Here is a 27,093-nt window from a genome sequence, read left to right as displayed (position 1 = left end):
TTGAAATTTCTCAGATAATCGAATCATTTAATTGAGTATGCTAGCGTAATTGGTGATCGGTAAATGGTGTTACGTTTTAAAGTAGGTAATAATTAAGTGTATAATATGAACATATAGAAATCGGGCAGCACGTATAACCGACATTAATATAATTTAATCTGCATAATATATGAAAATACGTTTTTGGCGTTATTAATAGGAGATTGGTTACTTTATGTGGCATAACAATGAAACAACACAACACACACACACAACACGATTATTAGTCAATATTTAGGGTAACTAGGCCAAAAGCGGGTAGGCCACCTAAAGCGGGTAGGCGGGTAGGCATCGTTGTATGTAGAAGTATTGTGAATGTATGCATGCGCCGTAAGAGACCGACCGCCAACGAGTTTCAATACTTTCCATTAGGTCTAAGCAATCCGCGCTATGCAGAGAACGCCTGGCTGTATGCCGTTAGAATTTTGTGGTGTTTTTGTTTAAAAAAATCAAGGTAAGTGTTGTCTTATTAGTCAGATATCTTAACATAATACTAGTTAACAGTTATACTGTATGATTTTAAATAGATTTTACATTTATTTGACATTGTGATTAATTTATTTTGCTTACTTTAATTTATTTTTGATATTTGATCACTTTTTCTGACTTGACATTGTGTATAATAAATAGTTGCCGATTATAATATAAATTCATATAGATTAGCTTGAAATAATTTATATTGTAATTTAATAATATGAAAGAATCATAATAAGTGGTTTTAGGCAAAGCGGGTAGCCAGCCGCTTACTAAATTTATATGTAATATGGCAGCACATTTATATTGTTTGTAAGATTTCTAGAAAATGTCGAAATGCTGATTATGCGACTGCTGTTAATAATATAACTATTTAAAGTACAATAAAGTAACTAATAATTCTAAAAGTTTCGCGTCGTAATCCCACAGAAATCAAAATTACAAAAAGTGGTAGTTTGGGACATTTAATGACGTTAAATTTCATTTCAAGATACCGTTTGGTACTGATTACTTTAATATATTGTTTTTATGTAACAATTTTGTGATTATATATTTAGTTTAAATGTACGTTGTATAAGTTTGATTTTAAAAATGCCGGCTTTACCCAACCACTACCCTTTTGCCAAAAGCATCAGCCCACTTTGGGCCCAAGTCAAAGGATAAAGCGGGTTTTAGCAGACCCTTTGCTTTATTTCTATTGTGTGATGATTTTAAGCCAAAACTTTAAAAAACTACATTTTAAAATAAAGTTCGTTTAATTTTCTAACTATTAACTGCATATTCGCTACTTTAATAGAATAAAATCGCAGATTTTTTGGCGGTTGTTGTTAGGTTACCCGCGTTGGGCCCGCTTACTCTACTTATAAAAGGCTCGAGATTAAATTGTCTAATTTAATAAAACCACATGCTAACTTCTACGAAGTTCTTTCTAAACATAAGAAAATACATTATCAATTATGTTTGAGAGAAGCTTAGTTAAAAGCTAGATATTATCAAGTAATATTATTTCACACGAATAAGAAGTGACAACATAAAATGAATCTTTTTCAAAAATACACGTTTTTACACACCTATAAGACATTTTTATCATGAAATTACGTATCATTATATTCAATAATTATATATAAATAATTGAAACAAATTTATAGTGGAATCTAACCTTTTTATAGATTTTAAACCTAGTCTAGATTAGTTAGTTAAGTTCATTAATATCCAAATTCATTTTCCAATTAAATCTAATAGGATAATGAAAGATTCATTGTGAACGTCATAAAGTTAATAAGCAGTCAATGAACGAGGGTCGAATTAATTAACGGATAATTGGAAACAGTTTAGAAACGAATTAATGATCATTAAAACACTTTAACTATGTATATTATTGTATATGACGACAACGATGTTGAAGAATACGCGAATATCGACCTATAAATGTGTCGATGTCGGTGCGAATTCACTTTATTAAAACAAGCGCTTTGGAGTGCCACTGCCACTTCAAAATAAAACAAGTTTTTGGTGCAAGGCTCGGAAACCTGTTAAATTTCCAAACCGTTATCACGACCTTTTCATTTCGGTTTTGATCGTGAAACCTTTATTTTTTAACCGGTTTTTAAAAGAATATTTTAATAAAAAAGTCAGATTAACCGGTTTAGAATATTAAAACGCGGTTTATTCTTACATATGTCCGATGTCTTTGTTTACACGGCATACCATCGGTCAGCCAGCCGGCCGTTTCGGCGCTCGTCGAATGAACCGGTTATTTAGGTTACAAAAAAGTTAGAGTAAAACCGAAATAAACTGGTAAACACAGCTATTTTTTTAATCGGTTCCGAGCCTTGTTTTGGTGTAGTTTACCGAATTTAAAACGAATAACTGAATGTTACTTACTTAAACCTCTTTTAAATAATTACCTACCTTTTAATTTTGTCGCATATTCATTTAGCTTTGCACTGGTGCAGTGCTGACATTAATCTTACTTAACGGGATTTAACGTTATACAGTACACATACAAAGAAACATAAATTAGTCAATATTTCTTTTATATTTATCTAAATTGTATAATAAGAGGTGATGATTTGAATTAGTTGATGCATTACGGATACTGCATTACGTAAAGAAAGATTCATAAGGTCGTAAATAGTGTGGTGGATTCCTAGGAGCTGCAGCCGCACGCGCCATATCGTCAACTCGTTGTCTGGTCATATAAAACATTTTAAATAAAAAGTGGGAACCGGGAGGTTTATTAAGTAAGTACCTGTAAATGACTAGTCATAGTCAGATGGTCGGTCTCGACCAGCACGCCGCCCCTTATCTCATCCAGCGGGACCGTACTGTTGCCTCTGTACCATTGCAACGTCGGGGCTGCCTCGCGGGAGTGGAGATGCAACACGGCGCATTTGAGGGAGAGCGTCTCCCCCGTCTCTAGGAAGGCCTCTTTGCTCATGGTGATTTCTGGTGCTGCAACAAATACGAGTTAGTAAGGGTTCATGTGTTTTGATGAAAAACAGTGCAAAAATGCTACAATTAGTATAAAATAAATAAATAAATAAATGTGAAATCATTTTAACCTCAGTGATATTGTCTTTGGATTAAATTTCAGTCAAATTCACTGCCTCTGTTGTTAATGTTAATGTAAAAGTACCTTTATTCAATAGGAGGTTTGAAATAAATGCTTGCGAGTTTGTCCCAAAGGTATTGTATTACACGCTATAGTCCTATTGGTTTGAAATACATTTGTTTCACTAGTAAGATATTTTCAGCACGCACATGAAACACACATATTTAGTTTTTTCTCATATTTGTTTGTTTAAGGTTGTGTCAGAACTATTTTGTATACCCGAAATTGAAGAAAGTAATTTAACGGTTCGTCGAAATCGCTATGCAGTCTCATTATAATGCTTAATGAATTTTTCGTAATACCCTTGTATACTTGGAAGTTTGAAATCCAGAGTTAGTACACATTTAGTCATACTTAGATGGGTACCAGGGCACTCCGACATTAACGGAAACGAAGAAGCGGACGAACTTGATAGAAAGGGCGCAGACACAGCCCTGGTCGGCCCAGAACCGTTCTGTGGAATCACAAAACGGGATGCATATTCTCTGCTCAGCAATTTAGAAAAAATAAGGGCAAACGATTGGTGGAAGTTCGTAAAAGGACAAGAACACTCGAAAGCTCTAATCAAAGGGTTCAACAGCAAAACTACTAGGGAGCTTTTAGGGCTCAAAAGACACAAAGCCTGCGCGGTGATCAGAATTTTGACTGGACACTGTAAGTTGAACAAACACATGTTTCAAATTGAAAAAAACAAGACGCGACATGCAGGTTCTGCCATGAGTCAGAGGAGACTGCAATGCACATTCTCTGCTCCTGTGGACCACTAATGTCAAAAAGAAGTACCCACTTAGGGCGGCACGTATTGCAACCCTATGAGGTACAGAACATTACGGCCCAAAGAATCTGGAATTTCCTGGAATCAACGGGCACCAGTAATGAACTTTAAAGGGCTGTCACAATAGACCAACGCCTGGTCGACGTGGCAACCAAAGGCCCACAAACTACAATAACACTAATAGTACACATTTAACTTTGTATTCCCATTGATTTTTATAACAAGTTACCTGACGATGCTTTAAGATTACCCTTGCCAGCTCTTAAGAATTACCTAAAAAAATCATTGATGTTGAAGGCTTATTACAGAGTCGAGGACTACTTGACAGACAAACATGCATGGTCCAAACCAGAAACTGTAAATACAAGCAATTAAAATCATTGTATTATGTGTATATGTAAAATCATTGTATAGGTAACACAGCTCAGGTAAGAAAGCACATCAAATATTTTTGTTGGTATAGCAATCTGTCAGATTTATATAATGTATATTCTCATTTCATTATTAATTTTATTTTTCTTTACCTTTTGTTAGAATGCGATGTTTTCTTAAAGAGTTAAGTAAAGAGGTACGTTTTCTGAATTTGATATGTTTTCATATGTATTTGTATGATTTGATATGATATATATATTTTTTTATAATATTTCATAAAGAAAAGTACCTACTGTATGTAAATGCATGATTTCTATAGTAATCTAAATTGTATTTTTTTTTCTTATTTAAAGCATGTTAATTATAAGATGTAATGTTTTGAAAATATGTGTCTCGCTGAGTTTCTTGCCGGTCCTTATTGGGATACCCTCCTCCAAACTATAATCTTCTCGGGTCAGAGGTGTAGGGTTAGAGCCGGTATAGCTTTATTTGACGTTCATAGGCGCATTGTAATATGCCTACTTGAATAATAAAATATCCTTATCTTTATTCAATTCATGATCGGCATACAATTTGGGGACCTTTGGTTAAATTTGGTGGTTGAATTTTTTTATTTTCAAAACATTATAACTGACAAATTTACACAATAAAATATCAACCGTTGACAAATATTTATATTGAATATAGTTTTATTGTTGCGTTTTCATAATGAACCGGTCTGTCGATGTCCAGTCCAGAAAGTAGAGTTTAGTGTCCAATGTAAGTTTGTAGTAACACAAATAAATCCACATACGGATTTTCGGCTTTGAACAAGTAATTGGCAAAGATTACCAACAAAAGTCCATTTTATTGATCAGGGTCCGACAGAAACTAATGCATTGCAATACGAAACATTTCCCCTCTATTTGGATTAAACTACACCCGAATCCATTTATGTAACTAGGTTAAACTGTTCGCTTTTATTAGGGCCTCAATTAATACTCATTAAAGTAATCACCCTTGATTCTTATTGCGTTAAAAGTAAGAAAATTCCTTGATGAATGTTTTTCTGGTGGTATATCATTAGTTTTTAACAATCAGGTGGTATGAAAATAGAATGCTAATCATACGTAGTAATACTGTTTTATTATTCTGTAGTAATTGCCAAAAATACACGCGTCTAGTTTGAGTAATAGTTCATTGTTATCAAGTTTGTAATGTATCGACTTTGTGAAGGCCCTTTGTTTGATGAAATGGATACATATTTAACAAAAAAGTTTTTGTTCTGACAGTTGTTAAAAAGCTATTTTATGTAAAGGTTTTTATAGAGCATTTGTGTTTTGTGTGTTACACCGAAAAGCGCGAACAATAGTATTAATTCAAATTCATTATACACCATGTTTTTATTGAATTGCGTTAACTCCGGGGTTTCGGTAAGTACGTTTAAGGAAACTAAATGGCATAGTTAATTTTAATTTTTTTTTTTTTTAATATCTATATATTTTTTATAAAAAGTAACTAAATGTTGTATATAGCGTTGTTGTAACACGGGCATTACATTTAACTCAACCAAACAATTGAAAACTGTGATATATCAATGTCATTTCTAACATCGATCATCCGAGATAGTACGTACGTTTAGTAGCAAATGTATGAACTCGCACTAAACACTAATCAATAAGTAAACAGGCCCTCAGGCAAGTATACAAGCTCGTAAGGGCCTTATAATAAAAAAAATATAATTGATTTTCTCCGAAATGGAGTTAATTATAATATCGGTGTCTTTGAGAAAGTTACTTAATTTAAGCTCAGGAATGCACCCTCGAAATTAACGCAAATCAAAAAAAACACGGTGTATATTTGAATATTTGATATTTGAAAGTTAATATTTTTAGTAAATTTCTGTTATATGGATTTATTGTGCCCTATTTGGACGTAATCTGATCATCTAGCTCCATCGCACTTTTGAATTGTTTTCCCTATGGATGTGAAACTCCATAGGAAAACTTTGTTTAACATCAGTCACAATGGCACAAAGGCTCAGCGCAAAAGGCTCGACCTAAAAAGAGAAAAGTCCTCCAAGTTTTTGTTCTCGCCTTTACACACGCGATAAGTGTGAAGTTATTTTTTCTAAAAATAGATTATGGAGATTAGTCTAGAAATGTATGGGAATTGGGAACTAACAGATTAAGTTCATAACAATATTATTGTTATAATAATGTGTGTGTGATATGTCGAATCTTAATTAAATATGTTGATGATTTGGACACCGTCTGGTTGCAACTAGAATAAGGTAACACAATATTCATTATTTTAAACACCCAACTGTTTTCAGAAAAACTTAATAAAAACACTTAAGAATAAAATAAAGTAAAAAAGGTCCGTATAATGACTCTCAGCTTGAGTTACAAAGGCTATTAGAGAGACCCTAGGGAGCTCGAAACACAATTCTTCCAAGTCTAATACATATTGGTGCAGATATCGATAAACATTGGGAACACAAGAACCCAAAGGACTCTGTGTGTCTATTTGGGCACGCCTCATTTCCCTGTCGTATGAGTTTTGTAAAAGAATATGTCGCAGGCATATTTATTTTCGTTCTTTTAGTAAGAAGTGCTGAATTGAACTTTGGTGTTGGATTTTTAAACACGTACGTACTGATATCTAAGTGGCAGAATACTCGTACAATATCAAATATTACATTGACAGCCATAATGTTCAAATATATTACAACGCTTCTTCTAACTATAGGTATAGAATTATTTCTTATCTTTATATTAGATAGCCATAAATTGTATCAATTCGGCTGACACTGTCTATTTCATGCTAATTGTATTTAAGTTCTTACATACATACATGCAAACGTTGGATGCAAAATGAATGTCAGACAATGCCATCAATATTTTCTTTACGACTAGAATAAGTATATAAGAAAACGTTCCACATAATCCGGATATTATCGCATGTCAGGTAACAGGTTATTAGAAGGAGGAGCAATTTACGTATAAAGTAATGGAATTTGGTTATTTGTTAATATTAGGGCTTTATTTCATAGGGGCAAACGCGGGTTCAAACCCCGGCTCGTACCAATGAGTTATTCGGAATTTATGTACGAAATATAATTTGATATTAACCAGTCGGTTTTCGTTGAAGGAAGACATCGTGAGGAAACCGGCCTAATCCCAACAAGGCCTAGTTTACCCTCTGGTTTGGAAGGTCAGATGGCAGTCGCTTTCGTAAAAACTAGTGCCTACGCCAAATCTTGGGATTAGTTGTCAAGCGGACCCCAGGCTCCCATGAGCCGCGGCAAAAATGCCGGGACAGCGTGAGGAAGAAGATTTCATAGGAGCATTTTATCCCGTACACAGATACTTAGGAATTACCTTCTTACTACTCGTACTACATTTACTCGTTACTTTCCACCGTCTTTTTGTCGAATGACTCAAATGATAAAGCATAGCCCAATTCATTTCATTCCGCCCTTGCGAGAATAAATTATTCACAGACTTGCTGTATCGTCAACTCGTCCTCTTTACCAATCAAACTTGTCTATAGCTTAGCTAAAAATTGTATAAACGTATACTTACGATGAACAGTCAGGCGCACTCGCCTCAACATCGGCGGGTGCGTGGATACGTGACAGCAGTAGATCCCAGAGTCTTGTACTTTTGCGTCAGAAAGAGCCAGCTTCCAGTTGTCTCCTGCCAGGTCTACTCTGTACCTGTCAACAAAAATAGTACATACAGATTTCAAGTCAATTTTTATGGTCAACTGACTTTATTAATTTTAATAAAATATATATATTTAGGAACATTAAGATTAAAACTAATGTTCATCTTCATATATTACAAACTAAACTAAAACTAAAATAATCTCATATTGCACTAATCTAAATAGGGCCCTGGGACATAGTACCGAAAACGCTCGCAGCATTTCCTCGCTGGGTCATTAGACAGACACGTTGAGCGAGGAAGCTGTCAGCTGTTCGGTTAATGTTTTAGACATTTTAGTTTAATAATTGAAAAATGGAAATATACAAATAGCAACACACACTGAACTAACCTGAGTAGACCAGAGAGCTAAACATTTATAGTAACGTTAACATTATAAATTCAATGAACTATATGCTGAGGTACCCAACTTTTAATAGCAATTTAGGCATTTAAGAAAGGGAAAATAAATAGGAGATACCTACGTTTCTGCTCTTTTGCTATTGGATATTTAGTATTTAATATAACGCCACTAAATACAGAATAATGTTCCTTTGTTTGATGTTCCTAATTAATAATTTCCGTTTAATTACAAATTGGAATTGAACTTTCTGCTTACGTTAGCAAAACAATATGTCATTAATCACTTATGTCAAGTAAGTAAATACTCATCCTTTTCTGACCAAAACGTACGCACAAAGGAAAGCTGCGAAATGCGAGTAAGTATATTACAATTGTACACCCACGTACAATTTTGTTCGCTATGCCCCAATAACTTTCATTTATATTACGGATTATTATTAACACGTTGATCGCTTAAGCTGTGGTAACCCAATATCTGGACCTCACCACAAATCTAATACCTCGTCGCAAATTGACGAGGGTCAAAAATTCACGAAGGTTAGCATTAAACGTGCTGACGTGTAGGCGCGTTGGAATTACAGCAATAACATCATTTTTTATTGAGTGTTATTAAAATAACCCTCTTAGCTACTATGCTAACATGTGTTTCCTGTAAGGATGAATTCATTCATAAAGTGGTCACACAATTTTGCGGCGTGGTGTACATGTGATGTGTGTATTACAAGGTAATCTTAAAAAGGTGTGCTACGCAGGCGCGGATCCAGCCCTCAAAAAAGGTTGTGGTCATAGCCACCCGAAAATCGGCCAAGTGCGAGTCGGAGTACGAACTCACTCATGAACAATCATGACTAATGAGTCATGATCGTCATCGTTCATGAACGATCATCAGCCTATCCATCTCAATAGACCGTGAAAGTGTTACGTCACAAGACTATCAGGGGGTACCTAATGATTCCCCAACCAATTTTTTTGTAGATTATCGATTCGCAAACAACGTTTCGCCGAACATCGTTTTGCATAGGGATTTATTCGTACCTAGATGTAACTTTTAGTCGACTAACGTTTGCTAGAGTCATCTAGGTTCACAAACCGTTAAATTACAATTATTGGAAGGATTGCGGGATATTGCTATTTTACAAAAAAAAAAAAAAAAAACAAAATGTCATTTCCCAACATTTTTTTTCCAACTGTACATTTTTCAATAAAATTTTCCCTATATACTTGTTTGACAGATTTCAATTTAACAAATTACCATTTCCCTAATAATAATTAAACAACATTCATTAGACCAAAATGTCTCACTTGGTTTTAAAATGTTTAACAATTTTTAGTTTCTCAAACATGTTCAGTCTATTTTTTTTAATAAAAATAAAATATAATTTTAAGAACATTAGAGTATCTACTTAGAGATTACCGTACCAAAAGTGTAAGTAGTGTAAGTAAATCGCATTAGCCAGTGCGGGTTTTTTTTATTTATAAAAATTTTTATAAATTTATATCTCAGAAAAAAAACAGAGATAGGAAGCTAAAACATGAGGGCTCTTAATAAAAAAATACTGTAATCATTTCGTGGAAAGGCCGCTTTTCTATCAAAACACGGCTACACTCTTTGGCAACTAAATAGTTCGAAGAATGGTGACAAACGATTTTTGAAATACGTAAATGTCTAAACATTGTTTTTCAAAAAAAAATCTCATGTAAATGATTATTTGGCGTTTATGTTTTTGCGATAGATTCTTTGGAAAATGAGAATCAAGCAAAAACTTTTGGTAATATTTTGGGTCTTGGAATTGGTGTTTTTTTTCGTTATTCCTTACTTTCTTATTTAGCAAAAAACTTGGTAATCCATTAGTAACCTAAGAATTTCATTTGGCAGAGTAATCTGTCCGATTAAGGTGGTTCGATTTCCATACTGTAAGAAATAATTTGTTTATTATTTATTTCAAATACGAAACACGTGATCTCGTAAATAGTAAGTGTATTGGCTAACAAAATACGAGATCACGTGGTTTATGAAAACGGCTGATTGTGACGTCACGTCCGATCGAGGTGGTGCTATTTTCGCCAGGTATAAAATACCTGGACAACTGAGGATCGGGGTCTTTTGCGGTTGAGCTGTGAAGCCGTTCACTAGTTATTAAAATAAGTGCTAAATTGTAAAATATCATTTATTAATAATAATGTAATTATCATTTTGTGGTGAATTATTTGAACATAAATAATAAAACCTTGTGACTGAATTTCTGGTGTTCTACTTTTACCTGATATCTATTATCAGAAGTGGGATACATGAAGTACATACACGTACATACACATGAAACATGACGGGACGGAGTAATAAAAACAAACCAAGTCGGACGTCTCGTTCGAGGGAGCGACGTTCACGTTATAAGGATACATTGCGCGGTACATCCAGACGAAGGACGAGTCGGCGAGACCGTAGTACGAGTAGCAGAGAGCGATCCACGGAGTCTACGAAAAGCCACCATGGTGGGAAGCGGAGGTCACGATCGACGCAGCGCAGGTCGCCATCGAAACGACGGCGGGTCGAACGTCATCGTGAGAGCTTGGTACGAGAGCGGTCTCCGCGTGCTTCGAATTCTAAGCGACAGGGTTACACACCAGCACGAGAAATACAACAGGCGAGTAACGTTATTTCCTTGAGCGTTAGCTGTATATATATACTTTTTTTATTTATTTTTTATTTATTTTTTGTTACTTAAGTGACAAAATGTGTGAGCTTAATTCATGGTGGTTAATAACACGATTATTGGTTAATAATAATAGTGATATATAATTACTATGACCGTCTTACTAAAAGTATAATGATACATAAATGAAATCAATCTTAGGTTCTCTTTTGTTTTTTCGATATTTGTTTTGGTATCGAAAACTATAAAATTCCAGTAAATAAAGTATGAAATTAATGGAATGCTCAGTTTAATTTTATTTTATTATACAGGAATATGTTAATCTGCAATTGTTTAATAGCTTTCAACATAAGTTTAGACTTCTAGTTCCCTTGTTTCGTATGTTTTTGTTGAGATTCTTTAGGATGATTAAACATTAAAAAACATAAGAACTTCGTACTTGAGTAGCATTGTTTATGACTTCAAAGTAGTAAGACCTTACTTGTGTGAATTTCAGCGAGAATCGATCACGGAACCAATGAAAAGATTAAGAGATGCTGAGCTGGCGAATGAAACGGATGCAGCGTCTGCACAGCGAAAACGAGATGAGGGAGTGGCGGAGCAGCCGGTTTTGGAGCCAAGAGAGAGACAGGAGACTGCCTCAGCAGCTTCGCGAGAAAATATTGAGGTACCGATGTTAACTTCTAGTTTGACTGACGTTGCTATGTTTTTTCAAAATTTGTTGAAGTCTAACACACATAAAATGTCATATGATAAAAATATAATACCAAATTTCGATCCTGCACAAAAGAATCAAAAGATAGAAAATTGGATAGCCAAAGTAAATGAGTGTGCTAAAATTTATAGTTGGACGGATGAACAAACTTCTCATTTCGCGTTACCTAAGTTAGCCGGTTATGCTAAGAAGTGGTACGAAGGGTTGCAGTCTATTCTTATGACGTGGTCAGAATGGCAGGAACGATTGACTAGAGCGTTTCCCTCAGAAACGAATTACGCTGCTTTATTAATGGAAATGTTAGATAGGTCACTTAAACAAGGAGAATCCGTTGACGAATATTATTATGACAAAATGATTTTGCTTAACGCATGCGGTATTAAAGGTAAACAAGCTGTCGATTGTTTAGTTTATGCTATAGACGATAAAATCATGCGTTCGAGTGCTATGGCAGCCCGCTTAACGGACCCAGAGGATTTGTTAAAATTTTTAAAGGATTTTTGTAAAGAAACTAGCTTGAGATCATTAAAGCGACCAAATACAAGCGCTTCCAATGATATAGTCTGTTTTAAATGCAACAAATCAGGCCATCGCGCGGTTAATTGCCGGAATTCTAACAGAACAGAAATTACGTGCTATAATTGCAAAGAAAAAGGACACATATCAACTAAATGTCCTAAACCAATTGCTAAGTGTGATAATTGTAACTTGATGGGCCATAAGTCTAATGATTGTTTCCGCAACAAATTGAATACTAAAATTGCAGATAAGAAAACAATGTTTGCGCAAAGCCGTACACCTGATTCAAAATACTATAAGCCCGTGTTTATAAACAAAAATATAGAGTTAAAAAGTTTTGTTGACTTTGGAAGCGATTGTACTTTGATCAGACAAGATATTGTTGATAAACACTCCTTACCAAAATCCGATAGTGATATACCTAATATAAGATTTGGACCCAATACATATACACCCTTAGGACGTGCAAAGTTCAGTTTGACATTAGGGGAAGTCACAGCCGACGTAGACGCTTACATCGTAGACTCTACTGTTCTAACTGAGGAAATTTTAGTAGGGCAGGACTTTACAGAAAGACCTGAAGTTTTAGCAGTGAAAACACATGAGCGACTAGATATATTGAAATGTGACACAAACAATACAAACATAGATTGGGCTACCTTGACAAATAATATCGAATCTACTAGTGAAAAGGTAGTTCTTAGGATTGTAACTGACACTAAGGTAGGCGCGTTTGAATTTGTGGACTGTAAAAGTAGCGAACAAAGGAATTGCGACATTTTGATTAACGATAGTTTACGATCTCAGAAGAATATGGACTATAGTGTCGTAGGAGGAATCTATAGTTTACATAATGGAGACTGTAAAGTTGCAGTATGTAATCAATCTACGAAACCAATAACATTGAAGGCTGGATCCTTGTTTGTACGTGCTGATGCGGTCTCTGTTGTGGAATCTCTAGACGAATCAAAATTAGTTTCTTGCAATAGAATAACTAATCAGGCTACTCTTAGACCATTCAATAAAGATGATATCAAGATGAATCCAAACTTATCTGACGACCAATCAAAGATTCTAGTTGATTTGATCAATAAGTACAGGCCATGTTTTGCTCAAAATTTATCAGAATTAGGGTGTACAGATGCGTCAGAAATGGTTATTGAGCTTAAAGATCAAACACCAGTCGTCTACCGACCATATAGATTGAGTTACACAGAGAGGCAGACAGTTAGGGATATGGTGGCAGAACTTATTGAGAATGATATAGCTGAAGAATCTAACTCTCCATACGCGAGTCCTATTTTATTAGTTTCAAAGAAAAACGGTGGGCGAAGACTTTGTGTAGATTTTAGGGCGCTAAACCAAAAAACTGTCAAGGACCATTACCCAATGCCAAGGATTGAGGACCAGTTAGACATGTTGAATGGGAATAAATATTATTCAAGCTTAGATCTCGCTAGTGGATATTACCAGATACCTATACGAGAAGACTGTAGACCATATACATCTTTTATCACTCCGGATGGGTTATATAAGTTTAAAAAAATGGCATTCGGGCTTGCAAATTCACCTGCCGTATTTCAGCGAACCATAAATAAAATATTAGGTAATTCCCGATTTAATTCCACGCTCGCTTATATGGATGATATACTTATACCTGGAAAAGACTTTAATGAACAAATAGTACGATTAGAAAACACATTTACATTGTTATTAGACGCGGGACTAACTTTAAATTTACAAAAATGCAATTTTCTTCAAGAAGAATTAGAATATTTAGGTTATGAAATAAGTGAGAGAGGAATTAAACCGGGAAAAGATAAGATTGCTGCCGTTGCAAGTTTTCCAACACCACAAAACGTACATGAAGTGAGACAATTCATTGGCTTAGCAAGTTACTTTCGAAAGTTTATTAAGGGATTTGCGGTCATAGCTAGACCACTTACCGATTTGACTAGAAAGGACTGTTCTTGGTGCTGGACAGCAGAACAAGAACAAGCATTCCGCCAACTAAAAGAGTCACTTACACGACGACCTTTGTTAGGTATTTATAACCCACAAAGCGAAACGCAGGTACATACTGACGCTAGCAAATACGGGTTAGGAGGAATCTTAATGCAAAGAGACCATACGACAGGCAGTTTCCGACCTATAGCTTATTTCAGTCGAAAAACTAGCTTAGAAGAACAAAATTACCATGCGTATGAACTAGAAACCTTGGCTGCCATCAGTTCATTACAAAGATTCAGAGTATATTTAGTAGGCTTAAAGTTCACCCTTGTTACTGATTGTAGCGCATTAAGAGCAACTTTTGCCAAGAGAGATCTCGTCCCTCGCGTAGCACGGTGGTGGATTGCAATGCAGGAGTTCGATTTCGAGATTCAATATAAACCAGGTCATACTATGTCTCATGTCGATGCGCTCAGTAGGAACCCTCAGCCTTGTGGACCGGAACCAATTCAAGACCCTATACCTTCAGTTTTGAGAATTACACAGGAAGATTGGCTACTTAGTCTACAGTTAAATGACAGTGAAATTCAGCGTATACGTAAAATTCTTGAAGATAAAGAGTATTCCCAAATAAAAGAGAGTTATTTGATTAAAGATAATAGACTATTTAGAAAAGTAGGAAATGAGTTAAAATGGGTTGTTCCTAAATGTGCAAGATTTCAGTTGTGTAAGTTTAATCATGATGACATTGGTCATTTCAGCGTTGAGAAAACTTTGGAGAAAATAAAACAGGACTTTTGGTTCCCTAAGATGAGACGCTTTATAACCAAGTATGTCCGTGCGTGTATTGAATGTGCATACAGTAAAGAGCCAACGGGACCTAAAGAGGGTCTATTGCATCCGATCCATAAGGTAGATAGGCCCTTTGACACTATACATATTGATCATTTAGGGCCTTTTGTAAAAAGTGCAAAGAGTCAGTCGTATCTCCTGGTATGTGTGGACGCGTTTACGAAATTCTGTTTACTCAAACCACTTCGAAATCTTAAATCTAACTTAACGATTCGAGCCTTAGAAGATATCTTCACGACATTTGGTTATCCCAATAGATTAATTTCTGATCGAGGAACATCCTTCACTTCAAAAGAATTTAAGAATTACTGTGAACGATCAAAAATTAAGCACATCCTTAATGCCGTATGTACACCTCGGGCTAATGGACAAGTAGAACGATATAATCGAACGATACTTGATTCACTGACAGCGTACGCAAATAAGTTAGGTGAACGCTATTGGGATACTATTTTAGGGAAGGTACAGTGGGGGTTAAATAATACCATGAATAAGGGGATTGGCAAAACGCCTTCAGGAGCAATGTTCGGAGTTAGAATGGTCAGTAAAGGCGATAATGCTTTTTCAGAAATATTGCACGAGACACGACCAGTCGGTACCTTAGATGACATTAGAGCAGAAATAAGTTCGCACATTGGGAAAGATCAAGCGTCTCAAAAGATACGGTATGACAGTCATAAGATAAAGGCTAGAACTTATAAAGTAGGAGATCTCGTTAAGATACTAAAACCAACCCCCAGTAATGAAGGTCAAAGTAAGAAATTATTGCCCAAGTTTACAGGACCATTTAGGATTACAAAAGTTCTCGAAAATGATAGGTATGAAATAGCTAGTATTGTAGGGTCTAATATTACACAGAGAAACTATTGTAATGTATGGGCAGCTGATCGTATTAAACCCTGGATAAATACGCAAAGTGACGATAATGGTGATGACTGTACAAGTAGCTCTGAATCTGAAAGTAACGAAAATTAGTGAGTTCTTGGTGCACGATTGAATAAAAACTAGAATAAATCATAATGAATTGAGTATAAAATAAATTTATGTGTGTTGTTCAGTTATGATTTTACTGTAAAATAGTGTTCGGAATGATAAGGGCTGGAAATAGTAATTATACTTGTATATACGAGTATGAAGTTGTTGATTGAAGTGGTTAGCAATGGCTAAGTAAAAAGAGACAATCGTTGGCAAGTGATATTGAATTGATTTGAATTGGGAGTAATTATCACAGTTTATCTCAGACTCATAATTCATTATCTCTATGACAGTATTCAAGAATGATTAACTTATTACAGTTATTAGTGATTGCCTTTGATAGTAAATACAGTGCTAAACTGATTTCAAAATATTTAGATGATCAGTATTGTAGTATGGTTAGTAAGGATAGTGTGGTTAGTATAGGCCATATGGCTAGTATGGTAGTATGGTTAGTATGGTAGTATGGTAGTATGGTAGTATGGTAGTATGGTAGTATGGCAAGTGTGGAACGATGAAGTGAATAATAAGGTTAATGTTGATGATACTGATAATGTGTAGTCCCGATTGAGCGTGATGTAAGTTAATTTATAAAAAAAAAGATAATAATTTATATAATTTCAATTATAATGTAATATGGATTATATTATATTATATTGAATTATAGAAACAGGACTTAATAGCGTATTGAGTTTTAAATTTACCTCCGACGTTTCTATAATTTAGTATAGTGTAAAAATCATGAAAGTTTAAATCAGTATCATGTAATCCAGTTTGTAATCTTAAATATTATATGTATTGTTGACCATGTTAATCGTTAAGTACTCAAGTTTGGGACAAACTTAATGTCAGGAAAGGCCGAATGTAAGAAATAATTTGTTTATTATTTATTTCAAATACGAAACACGTGATCTCGTAAATAGTAAGTGTATTGGCTAACAAAATACGAGATCACGTGGTTTATGAAAACGGCTGATTGTGACGTCACGTCCGATCGAGGTGGTGCTATTTTCGCCAGGTATAAAATACCTGGACAACTGAGGATCGGGGTCTTTTGCGGTTGAGCTGTGAAGCCGTTCACTAGTTATTAAAATAAGTGCTAAATTGTAAAATATCATTTATTAATAATAATGTAATTATCATTTTGTGGTGAATTATTTGAACATAAATAATAAAACCTTGTGACTGAATTTCTGGTGTTCTACTTTTACCTGATATCTATTAATACAAAAAACGATTGCGTTTTATGAAGTCATTACACACTATTACTACATAAATATGTGCGCATCTAACGAAAACGTTATTTTGGTGTTACTTTGATAGAAAAATATAACGTTTTTTGCGTGATTTCTGTATGAAACATAGTTTTTCTATCAATTTAGCGCAAACTAATAGTCGAAAGTAGATAGATGCGCACATATTTATGTAGTAATATTATGTAATGACTTCATAAAACGCAATCGTTTTTTGTATGGAATTCGAACCACCTTAAACAAATTTTACTCGAGCAGTTAAATAATAACAGTTTAGTTAGTTTAGCAATTGCGGTACTACATACATATTATCGGCGTATAAAGTAATGTATCCGAAATCGCAAGCAATTTATTGCAGTCCATGGAACCGTATAGATAGATAACTACGCTAAAAAACTCCTACGCCTGAAAATTAAAAGCTGGTATTATTTTTAGAAATTTGTAAATATTTCAGGTTTCTAAGACTCCTTAAGCTAAAAACAATGGCCCCTGTAATGTTAGTAAATAATTATTATTCTTGTAAATAAGAATCAGCTAATATTAACATGCTCGAATTTCTAATTAATACTAAAAATCACTCTAACTATCGTGTTTCGACCAAGGGTTTCTCGGGTAAGGCCGGCGCCCCACTGCTGCGCACGCTACATCCACGGCCCACGTTTTAATACAAACCGTGGGCAAGCCCACGAAATTTTGTATAGGAACGTGGGTCGTGTACATAGCGTGCGCTGCAGTGGGGCGCCGGCCTAATTGTGATGGTTACTAAACGATTATTCTACAAAAAGTAAATCTGCTTATCAATGTTATGCCGAGTTGCCAACTGTCTACTGTGCGTAATGAAATTCTGCCAAACAGTCCTCTGCCAAAGCGTCTGCGAAACGAAAATCAGCGTAATTTTACCAGGCGAATCAATAGGGCACCCTATTAGGGTTGTGGGCATGCCCATCGTGCCCACAACGGTGGATCCGCCCTTGGTGCTACGTGTGGGTCAAATTATACATATTCGATGCGGCAGCGCAGAACCCAAACTTACTGCCAGTGCTTTACGGGTCATTTACTTCCCGTGTGAAGAATCCCTGATTTTCGTTACGATCTACATTTCCCCGTATTATTAAAGGTCCCATTAAAGTTCCTTAAATAATATATATAATATAATCGATTTAAATTAATTATCATTCTAAAATCCATAGACTATATCCTGATGTAGCTGCTGTCACCCGCGGTTCCATATAAAATTCGAATAGATATAGGCATTTTTCAATCTACGAGAATATACTTCCTCTGCCGTAAATATAATACTACTGATGGGATACTAAAGAATCAATAACTACTTTTACAATCGACAAAAATATTTACTATCGTCATCCTGCCTACGTGTAATCAATAAATATATTCTTCATCCATATTCAATTATAAACAGGGGTCGGATTTTTAGAGTAGTTATTTTCAATATTGCGATATTGCGTTAACATTGTCGTGTTTTCAAACGCAGTATAGGGACGACTTGTTGTTCAAGGTTGTCACAATAATTGCCTAGTCCAACTGTCTCTCCACTACTTAAGATTTAGAAATTGAAGACAACGATTTGGTAGACTTTAGTAAAAGAGAAACATAAGGTAACATTACTTAGCCTAGTATGGAAACCACGTATTGTGTTACATCAAATAATAGCTTTTCTAACGGCGAATTTACATAGCTAGTCGTAGGTAGTCCCTTTGCGATTAGCTGTTGTTTGGCGAAATGTTTAGCTTTTATGTAACTATCAGTACTACTACCTGCACGTTGTCCACACGGAACGTACCTATTTAAATGACAAAGTAATGTGCACAAACACAAATGAAAAACCAATGAACGATGATAGACAGCACCTGATGAAATAATTAGTAAAATGTCTATTACATAACAGTAATATTAAATTAACTTGTGAAAAGCTGTTAATTAAATAAGACAATTTAATTAAAACTCTTGAGCCTGTATGGCGGTTTCCTGTGACTTTAAAGTTTCTGATTCACGCCACAAGATGATACCGAAAGATATTAAGCGATCCTTGTCTTGATTGAAGGGTAACGTACCTCAAAAGGAAATAACGGAACCAGGATCGTGTTGTCTGTTCGTTCGTTCGTCCGATTGTCTGTCTGTCAAGACCCTTTATCTTGGGAACGTGTGGAGGCAGGTATCGAGTTGAAATGAAAAAATCATACACTCAAGTCTACACTCCGTTGAAGCTGTTAATCAAACTTCTAAGATAACGTAAAAAAAGATACGGCCCTTAAGGCACTGTATGGACCGAGGTCTGAAATTAAAATGAAATATAACAAAACGTGCTAATAGAAACCAGTACTTGTTATTTCTAATAGTTAACAAAAGGTGTACAATTTCATCGACTAAATCTATCAATTTGACATTTTTGCGACTAAAATCGATAACGGCCTCTTAAGGACGAACTCGAGTCTAGTCCTGTTAAGAAATCTCGTTTAAACGCTATTTATGTTTTGCCATTTCCGGATTCAAAAGTCTGCCAGGAAAATATACTATAATGCAAACAATTTGTTTCAACAGTTTAATAAACCTCGTAAAAGACTTCGTCTAAGAAATAAAGCTTAATTAAGAAGAAGAATAACAAGTGAAATCAAAACTTGAGTTGCTAAGGTTTTATGACTTGCTTTGACGGAATATTTTTCTTTGTTCACCTTTTATAAAAATATTGAAACAAAGAGACCAGAACAAAATAAAGTTCTTTATTGCTCAGGATGGCTATTTAACGCAACAGAACGATACGTTTAGCCAAGTCAAATCCTCAACTTTAATTACAACTAGGACTTTGCAGCCCTGTAGATCTCAATTCCTTTGTCAGCAAAGTCAACAACGACGTATATTCTTGAGAAAAATTCGAAAAAAATCAAACGCAGAAAGGAAAATGGGGACTACGTTTGTATGGAGAATCGGCCGTCCTCTTTCCTCTAAAAATCCAGAGAGGAAAATGAGGACTACTTTCGTGTGAAAAGATGATTTCGCGCGGGTCGTCCTCTTTCGTCTTAATATCGAACTTGGCTTTCATTTCACATTAATGTTTTTGATGGGATACTTACTAACATGTTAAATAAAAGCTTGTAAAATGATCTTTATGAACTTGTTTAAATGAACGCTAACTTACTCAAACTTTAAAGTATTTTTATACAATAATGTTATAACAATTTTATGCATAAATAACACTTTTAGTATATTATTCAATATTTGGGTGATATAATATTGATCAAAATATATCAGTAAATTTTAACACGTTGGAAGTATGTATACTTATGATTTACAGTTGCAAAAACATCGCAATTATCATATTCTAACAGTCGATCATATTTCACAAAGGTTAATATTATTACTCTGTTCGAAAATTATGTAAACCTAAAATGGCAACGTAATTATCATTGGTCATTTTCTTGCAAAATTTCGTGCTATTTGCACAATGAAGGGTAATTAGCTCACCAGTCTCACCACTAAGTGTCGCTATTAAGGCGCTAGATGCTCATGTGAAAAATGTTTTTCTTTAGAGAATTCACAAAATAAAATGCACAGTAAGGACGAGCTAGGAAGTCCACTCGCAACTCGCGTCAATTTTACAGACGTTGAGAATTTCCTAGTTTTCGCACGTGTATCTTAATGTTTCTGTCGTTCATAAATATTATATAAAACGTAATTATAGCGAATGTTTGTGAAACTTACAATAAACAGACTACGTGTACACATAAAGCAGAAATAAGATAACATTTCACATTATTTTCTACCGACTTTCAAAGAGCTCACAATGATCAAACGTGTTTACTTATGTATAGTTCGTTTCATTCACGATGGCGCGCAGATTTGTCAAGCTCGTATTAAGGACCTTCTCCGCTTGAGTTGAAATCCCGAAATTCGGAAGGGCGTGTGCTAAAATTATCATTGCTCGTTATAAATAATAAGTTTTTCTCTTCCTTTTTATTCTACCCCAATTAAAAATCTTGGCAAACGATGCGGCAGGGACCGTCTTGGTTTTCTAATTAGGACATTTGCTTTCCAAAAGGTTATTGCGTTACCCTTATTTCTATTGGACTGGTGCCAAAAAGATTACTGACTTTCGTAATCTTATTAAGACTGTCTATCCTTTTCTGTTTCCTATGTAATAAGTTTTTTTCATTTTGAGAATCGAGAAACTTAAAGAAAGTCAGCAATTTGTTTATGTTACGCAGAGGTTTACGTGAGCGAATAACTCGCGAATGCAACGCTGCGCGGCGCGGCGCCCAACGGCATTCGCGTTCACAACGCAAATGTACTCACGCAGGTTGCATCCCATAGCAAGCAGCGGCCTTTGGCCCACGGAACCAGCGTTAAGCTCAACAATTAAAGTCCATGACTGTACTGATGAGAATAAATTTTTACTTTTACTTTCACGAGTTATTCGCTCACGTAAGCCGCTGCGTTAGTATTGAAAACCAAATTAGTTTAAACCTTAAATGGATCAACAAATTAAAGTCTGTGACCGTACTTATATAATGAAATTCATGAAAAAACAAAGGAAACACGCGATTGATTTAATATAATACGTTCAAGTGTTTGAACGCTTTTACTTTACCAATAACTGCGAGCGAGTTGCCTAATGACACAACTTGACACGAAGTGTATTTTTTGCCCATTATCGCAACCTTTGCAGATCTTTAAATCAAAATACACCTCGTCATATACTCCTGTTGATTTAAACCCGTGTCATAACATCATTGAACGTCATTTAGAACAGGCATTTTAAATCAAAAATAGCAACTTTGAGGCTTATATCTGAGTTTACTGTTTGATTGCATTTGATCATGCACGTCTATCATTTCGTGCTTTGTTATCGAGTTGCGCTATTTGCATCTCATCCCTCAGTATGTAAAACCAGAGACTAGTAAATATTCAAGATGAACTACTTCCATACAATACCGTGTTGTTATGTCCAGTTATTTTTTATTATGACTAGTTTTTCTATAACTAGTTTTAAGATTGTTGGCTTAAAAGTCTCTTGACGTGAATTTCCCTTTTTTTTGACACTTGGGGAGCCTTTATTACGCCTCCAATTCTTATTAGTATTAGTACTTTACTCTAACATTGATGGGGACCAAATTTAAGTAAGTAATATTCTTTATTGTGCACCATACAGTTAAAAATTGACAGGAAATGAAAAAAACACTTAAAAGCTAGAACAACAGGCGGTCTTAGCGCTAAGAAGCGATCTCTTCCAGACAACCTTTGGGTAGCAGGGAACTATGAAATTACAACATCGAATTTAATGTTTTATGAACGATGGAAGCTATGCATCTCTGTTATATCGTAGTATTTTTATTTTCTTTTAAGGTTATTATAATGTAGCGTTTACACAGGTATATTGCCTGTTGTATTTATAAACGTTGCTATGTATTTTTCATGTCATTGTATAATTTTCACTGTAAATGTGGTATTGACTTGTGAAAGTGGCCTTTCAGTCTTTGCGCGCTCTAAGGTAGGGCTAAGCCCGACATTCAGAGGCGCAAAGCGCGCTCTTAAGCTGGGTCCACACTTGTATCATTATGCCGATCACGATCATACGTATCGTATCGAGCTCGCGTATCCTAAATATGGACGCTCACTTTGGACATGCCGTATCACTAGCATCGTGGCATGAAAAAATGCGTCCCAACTAACCGTAGCGTATCAGCGCATCGTATCATAACGCCGTATCATTAAGTATGGACGCTCACTTTGGGCATACCGTTTCACTAACATCGTATCGTAACTCTGTATCATTTTGCCTTTATTTTCTGCGATCGTTCGTCTGTTCAAGGTGTCTAGCGAAGATGCCAATTGTTTGCGCTACAACAACGAACCGCTATCCTGTCTCTGTATCTCATTCATATGTCAGAGTTATAGAGAAACATAAAACATTTCGTCGTCGTAGCGCAAACAATTGGCATCTTGGCTAGGCGCTTCTAAACGTTTTCTAAGGGCTTAAAATGTTTTTTACAAATAGAAGAAACGTGGCATTCATACGCAAATAACTAAAATATAAGAACAATATTTAATGTCATCTACATCATTGACAATTCTCGCTGAATTAGAGAATCCAGATATTTAATGCGCAGTAAACGGATATATTAAAAGAAACACACTAACATTACTAGTAAAATTGAATTATGTAAGTACCTGGGATCTGCAGTATGCGTGTCTAAGTCTAGTGTAAGTAGCTCCAAGTTCTCGTCGTCAGAAACTCGCAGCCACGATACCTGGAACAATTAAGTTTCTATATTTGTTTGCTTAAACTTCGTCTCGTTCGAAGTTGATCAACTATCAACTACCAGTTGTTATTTTGAGATTATATACGTAAGTAAGTTTAATGGAAACACTACGTAAGTAGTTATATATAATGGTATATCTTTTCAGTTGGAGGTGTAAGTGGGTGAATCTGTTATATCACTAAAGCAAAATCTTAGGCGTAAGATTTCTAAGTAGGAGTGTATAAGAAAATATAATAAAATTGATACGACTTTTAGGCCAATTCGAACGTACAGTCAGCAATACTATTCATCTGCACCTGACTGTACACTTGACATCAAAATTACATCTAAGGGTGTAGATTCACTAGCGATTTGCGAGCAATTTTAATGCGAGGTGAGCGCGCAGCGAGTTCGCCGAGAGCGCGTAACGTGTTCGCAAATCGCCAGTGTGACCGCGCTCTAAATGATGTAATTCAATTATCGTGCATTTCGCTCGTACTTATCCGAACGTTTGTGTTGGCGCGAGCGAAACGGACGATAGTTATATGAGTATGACATTCATTCATTTTGATGTCAGTGTACGTTCTTATTGGCCTGTATATTTTTAAACAAAAACATTACTGCCTACACTTGTTGTAAACATAAATATAACTAAATGTTTTCATGAATAACTATGTATTAATGTTTTGTCTTCATATTGACAAAGGATCGTGATTATCTGATCAAACAAACCTGTCAAAACATGTTTGAAATAATACGTTCTTCCACTCACGTTAAAAAGGAATCATTATTTAATATTATACATTTACACTCAAGAGTAATGAAAGCGGGTTTCTTTCTACAGAAGTTCTACAGAAAATAACCCGTTGTCGTTTTGCATAAGCAAAGCCTCACAAAGTTTTACGGTAGCATAGCTTTTTGTCACGTGAAGGACAAAAACATTACCTTTTTTATTCAGAATAAATGTTGCATTCCCACAGAAGTATCTACGTAATGTTAGAATGAATTTAATTTACATATTGTTTCCGCAACATACAACATGTTGAAGCACGTACCTCGATTAGTGTAAATGCATTCTACTCGCGACCGTCCCGTTTATCACTAAAGCACATTTGGTTAATGTTAATCACATGAATTAACCAGCACAGATCATTAATGAACTATCCATCCGTGGGTGTGTTTGTTTAAATGGATTCGGTAAATTATTGTAGTCATTATCGTTGAATTCATTTTCTATACGTACATTACATATTCACGATGTTTGACTGAGTTACGTAGGTACTTAGTACTAAACGGGTAATGGGTAGGCATAATTATAATGGATCACTCAAAACACGTTTTTGCTTACGTAACTTATTTTTAACAAAGTGGTTGTAGTCATTTTCTCAGTAATACTAAAAGAAAAAAAGATAAAGGTGATGAAATTAGTAAAAGTTTTAATTAAAGGACTTAGCAGTTTAAAATACTACAGCCCCTACTAGTAATGCAAATATTTTTAACGTGTAAAGGCATTCTGTCTGCAAATCGAAAAGTTTTCAATTTAACATTGTAGCCAATAGTCACGGGTGAGGTTACGAGTCACCTTTGAACGTCAATTCCATTTCCCCCAAACAATCAAGCCATACAGAAGTTTTAGTTACACGTTGCGATAGGTAGGTAGTCAATTCGTTTTAGCTATTCTGATGGTCGTTGTACAAGTAGTGCTAACTGACTGATATGAAATATTTTTGTTTTTATTTTGTCTAGTAAACATATGTGATAAAAATTATCAATTTTCTTAACGCTTGTCCAAAAATTCGAATATATGTTTAAATTAAAAAAGTGTTCTGATGCTTAAGCCTCTACTGCATACAAAGCTTATGGCAGTTATAATATTCAACTCTTTTAACAGCTATTAAAGTTCAAATTAAAACAAATATTTTTCTATGACACGCAATATAGAGTTAATTATGATTTATTGCTATGCATGCTTACTTAAACTAACCAGATACAAGAGATTTCTACAGAAACTCGAGGCTCTTTTTGTGAAAATATTCCATACACTTGATTATAGCTCAGCTGTGTATAAGTGTGAATAAGTGAAAACCCCTGTATCACCAAATACCCGTCTTTACTTGAAGAATAGTCCTTATTTTTAAATAAATAAGTAAACACTTTATTGTACCTACGAGAAAAAAGAAATATGAAAAAGTTATGACATTCTATCACTTTTTGCGAGTACTAAGTTTGTATTTTCCAATCATTTACGTTCCTGGGTTCCAAGTTTCAGCGGTTTTGATCCTCTGTTTTATCACTTTGTCCACAAAGTCAAGGCTATTTAAATGACTTTTGATATTATAAAATTGCTCCACGTGGTTTTCTCTTTTGAAACATATCTAAGATAGTGGTTAAGGGACCTATAGTTTTTCCTAGTTTTAGATGTAGTATAAAAGAGCTACGCGGAAGTATTTTTAAGCATGAGGTTCTGAGGTTCTCGCAAATTCATCAGGCACTGAGATTAATTATACGCGACAGGATATGGTGAACATGCGAATACATTCTGAAGGAAATAAATACATCGTCATAATTATATCGCATAAAGTGTACGATAATAATCCATATGCTTACTTCGGCGGAATTCTCGCTAACACTAAAAACGGAGTAAGCATACTTATGATGTATTTTTATAGTTCCTGGAAATAAACATTTTCTCTTATTTTTACCAAAAATATTATTCTTCTTCTTTAAGTGCCGTCTCCATCCCGGAGGTTGGCGACCTTATGTCTATATGCCATTCTATCTGAAGTCATGCGAATTAGTTTCTCTGTACTGCCCATTTTTTTTTTTAAGAGGGGAAATGCTTTTCGCATACCACCCAGGCGCGGGGACGGGCCTGGGACGGTTATGTGGGACTCCCATATAGGCTGATGAGACCCATGGTTTACCCACTAAAACCCCTCTGTTGCCGCCTCCGTGCTATAGGGCGAGGTCCCAGGAACGCCGAAGTACTCTTCCGCAACTCTCTGCCCAGGTCCAACCAGTCTCTTATGTTCCTTGTCCATGATATTCTCCTTCTCCCACGTCCTCGTTTCCCTTCAATCTTCCCTTCAATAATTAGTTTTAATAAGTCATAAAATATTATTAGCTACTACATTACAACTGCATTTCTGAATTTGATCTGCATTTTTTTGGTTTTTGCTTTTATGTGTAATGTTTATATAATTCTGCACTAACTCTATTCTATTCAAATACAAGTTAAGCGTAATACTGCAGTGGATTTTAGTTAAAATTCTCCAGTTGTATGTAAAACATTGTGCTACCGTTGTAAAACGTTGCGTAAACGTGTGTTGTGTGAACAATCAAACATACCCTTTTATCTCTTAGAGCTGTTACGCGACAATCAAACACGACAGTCGCACCCGTATCGGCATCTAGCGTATCGTCTGACGTCACGTCGCCTTCAAACGATGGGGCGCGGAATCTGGAACAAACGTACATACATATATACTTGAATATTGTTACTAGTAAAATGCAAAAAGTTACATTTCGGCATATATGTGCCCGGGGATCGAAGTCGCGACGTCGCTCTTAGAAAGCGGCTGATTTCTGACTCTAACAT

At 35.2% G+C, this 27,093-nt stretch overlaps 1 protein-coding gene across 1 annotated transcript in view; it reads right to left on the bottom strand.

Moving 5' to 3' along the window:
* Positions 1-27,093, bottom strand: part of LOC133532561 (leucine-rich repeats and immunoglobulin-like domains protein 1) — a 103,623-nt gene that overhangs the window by 28,838 nt on the left and 47,692 nt on the right. Inside the window, exons 4-7 of the mRNA XM_061871296.1 lie at positions 26,844-26,955; positions 23,425-23,504; positions 7,841-7,974; positions 2,765-2,967 (exon numbers count right to left, since the gene is read on the bottom strand). Coding sequence (XP_061727280.1) covers positions 2,765-2,967; positions 7,841-7,974; positions 23,425-23,504; positions 26,844-26,955 — 529 coding nt within the window. The remainder of the gene's footprint in view (positions 1-2,764; positions 2,968-7,840; positions 7,975-23,424; positions 23,505-26,843; positions 26,956-27,093) is intronic.

The sequence above is a fragment of the Cydia pomonella genome, chromosome 2, assembly GCF_033807575.1.
Source record: "Cydia pomonella isolate Wapato2018A chromosome 2, ilCydPomo1, whole genome shotgun sequence".
Lineage (NCBI taxonomy): Eukaryota > Metazoa > Arthropoda > Insecta > Lepidoptera > Tortricidae > Cydia > Cydia pomonella.
The sequence above is the reverse complement of the archived record's forward strand: the minus strand, read 5'-3'. Positions and strand labels throughout refer to the sequence as shown.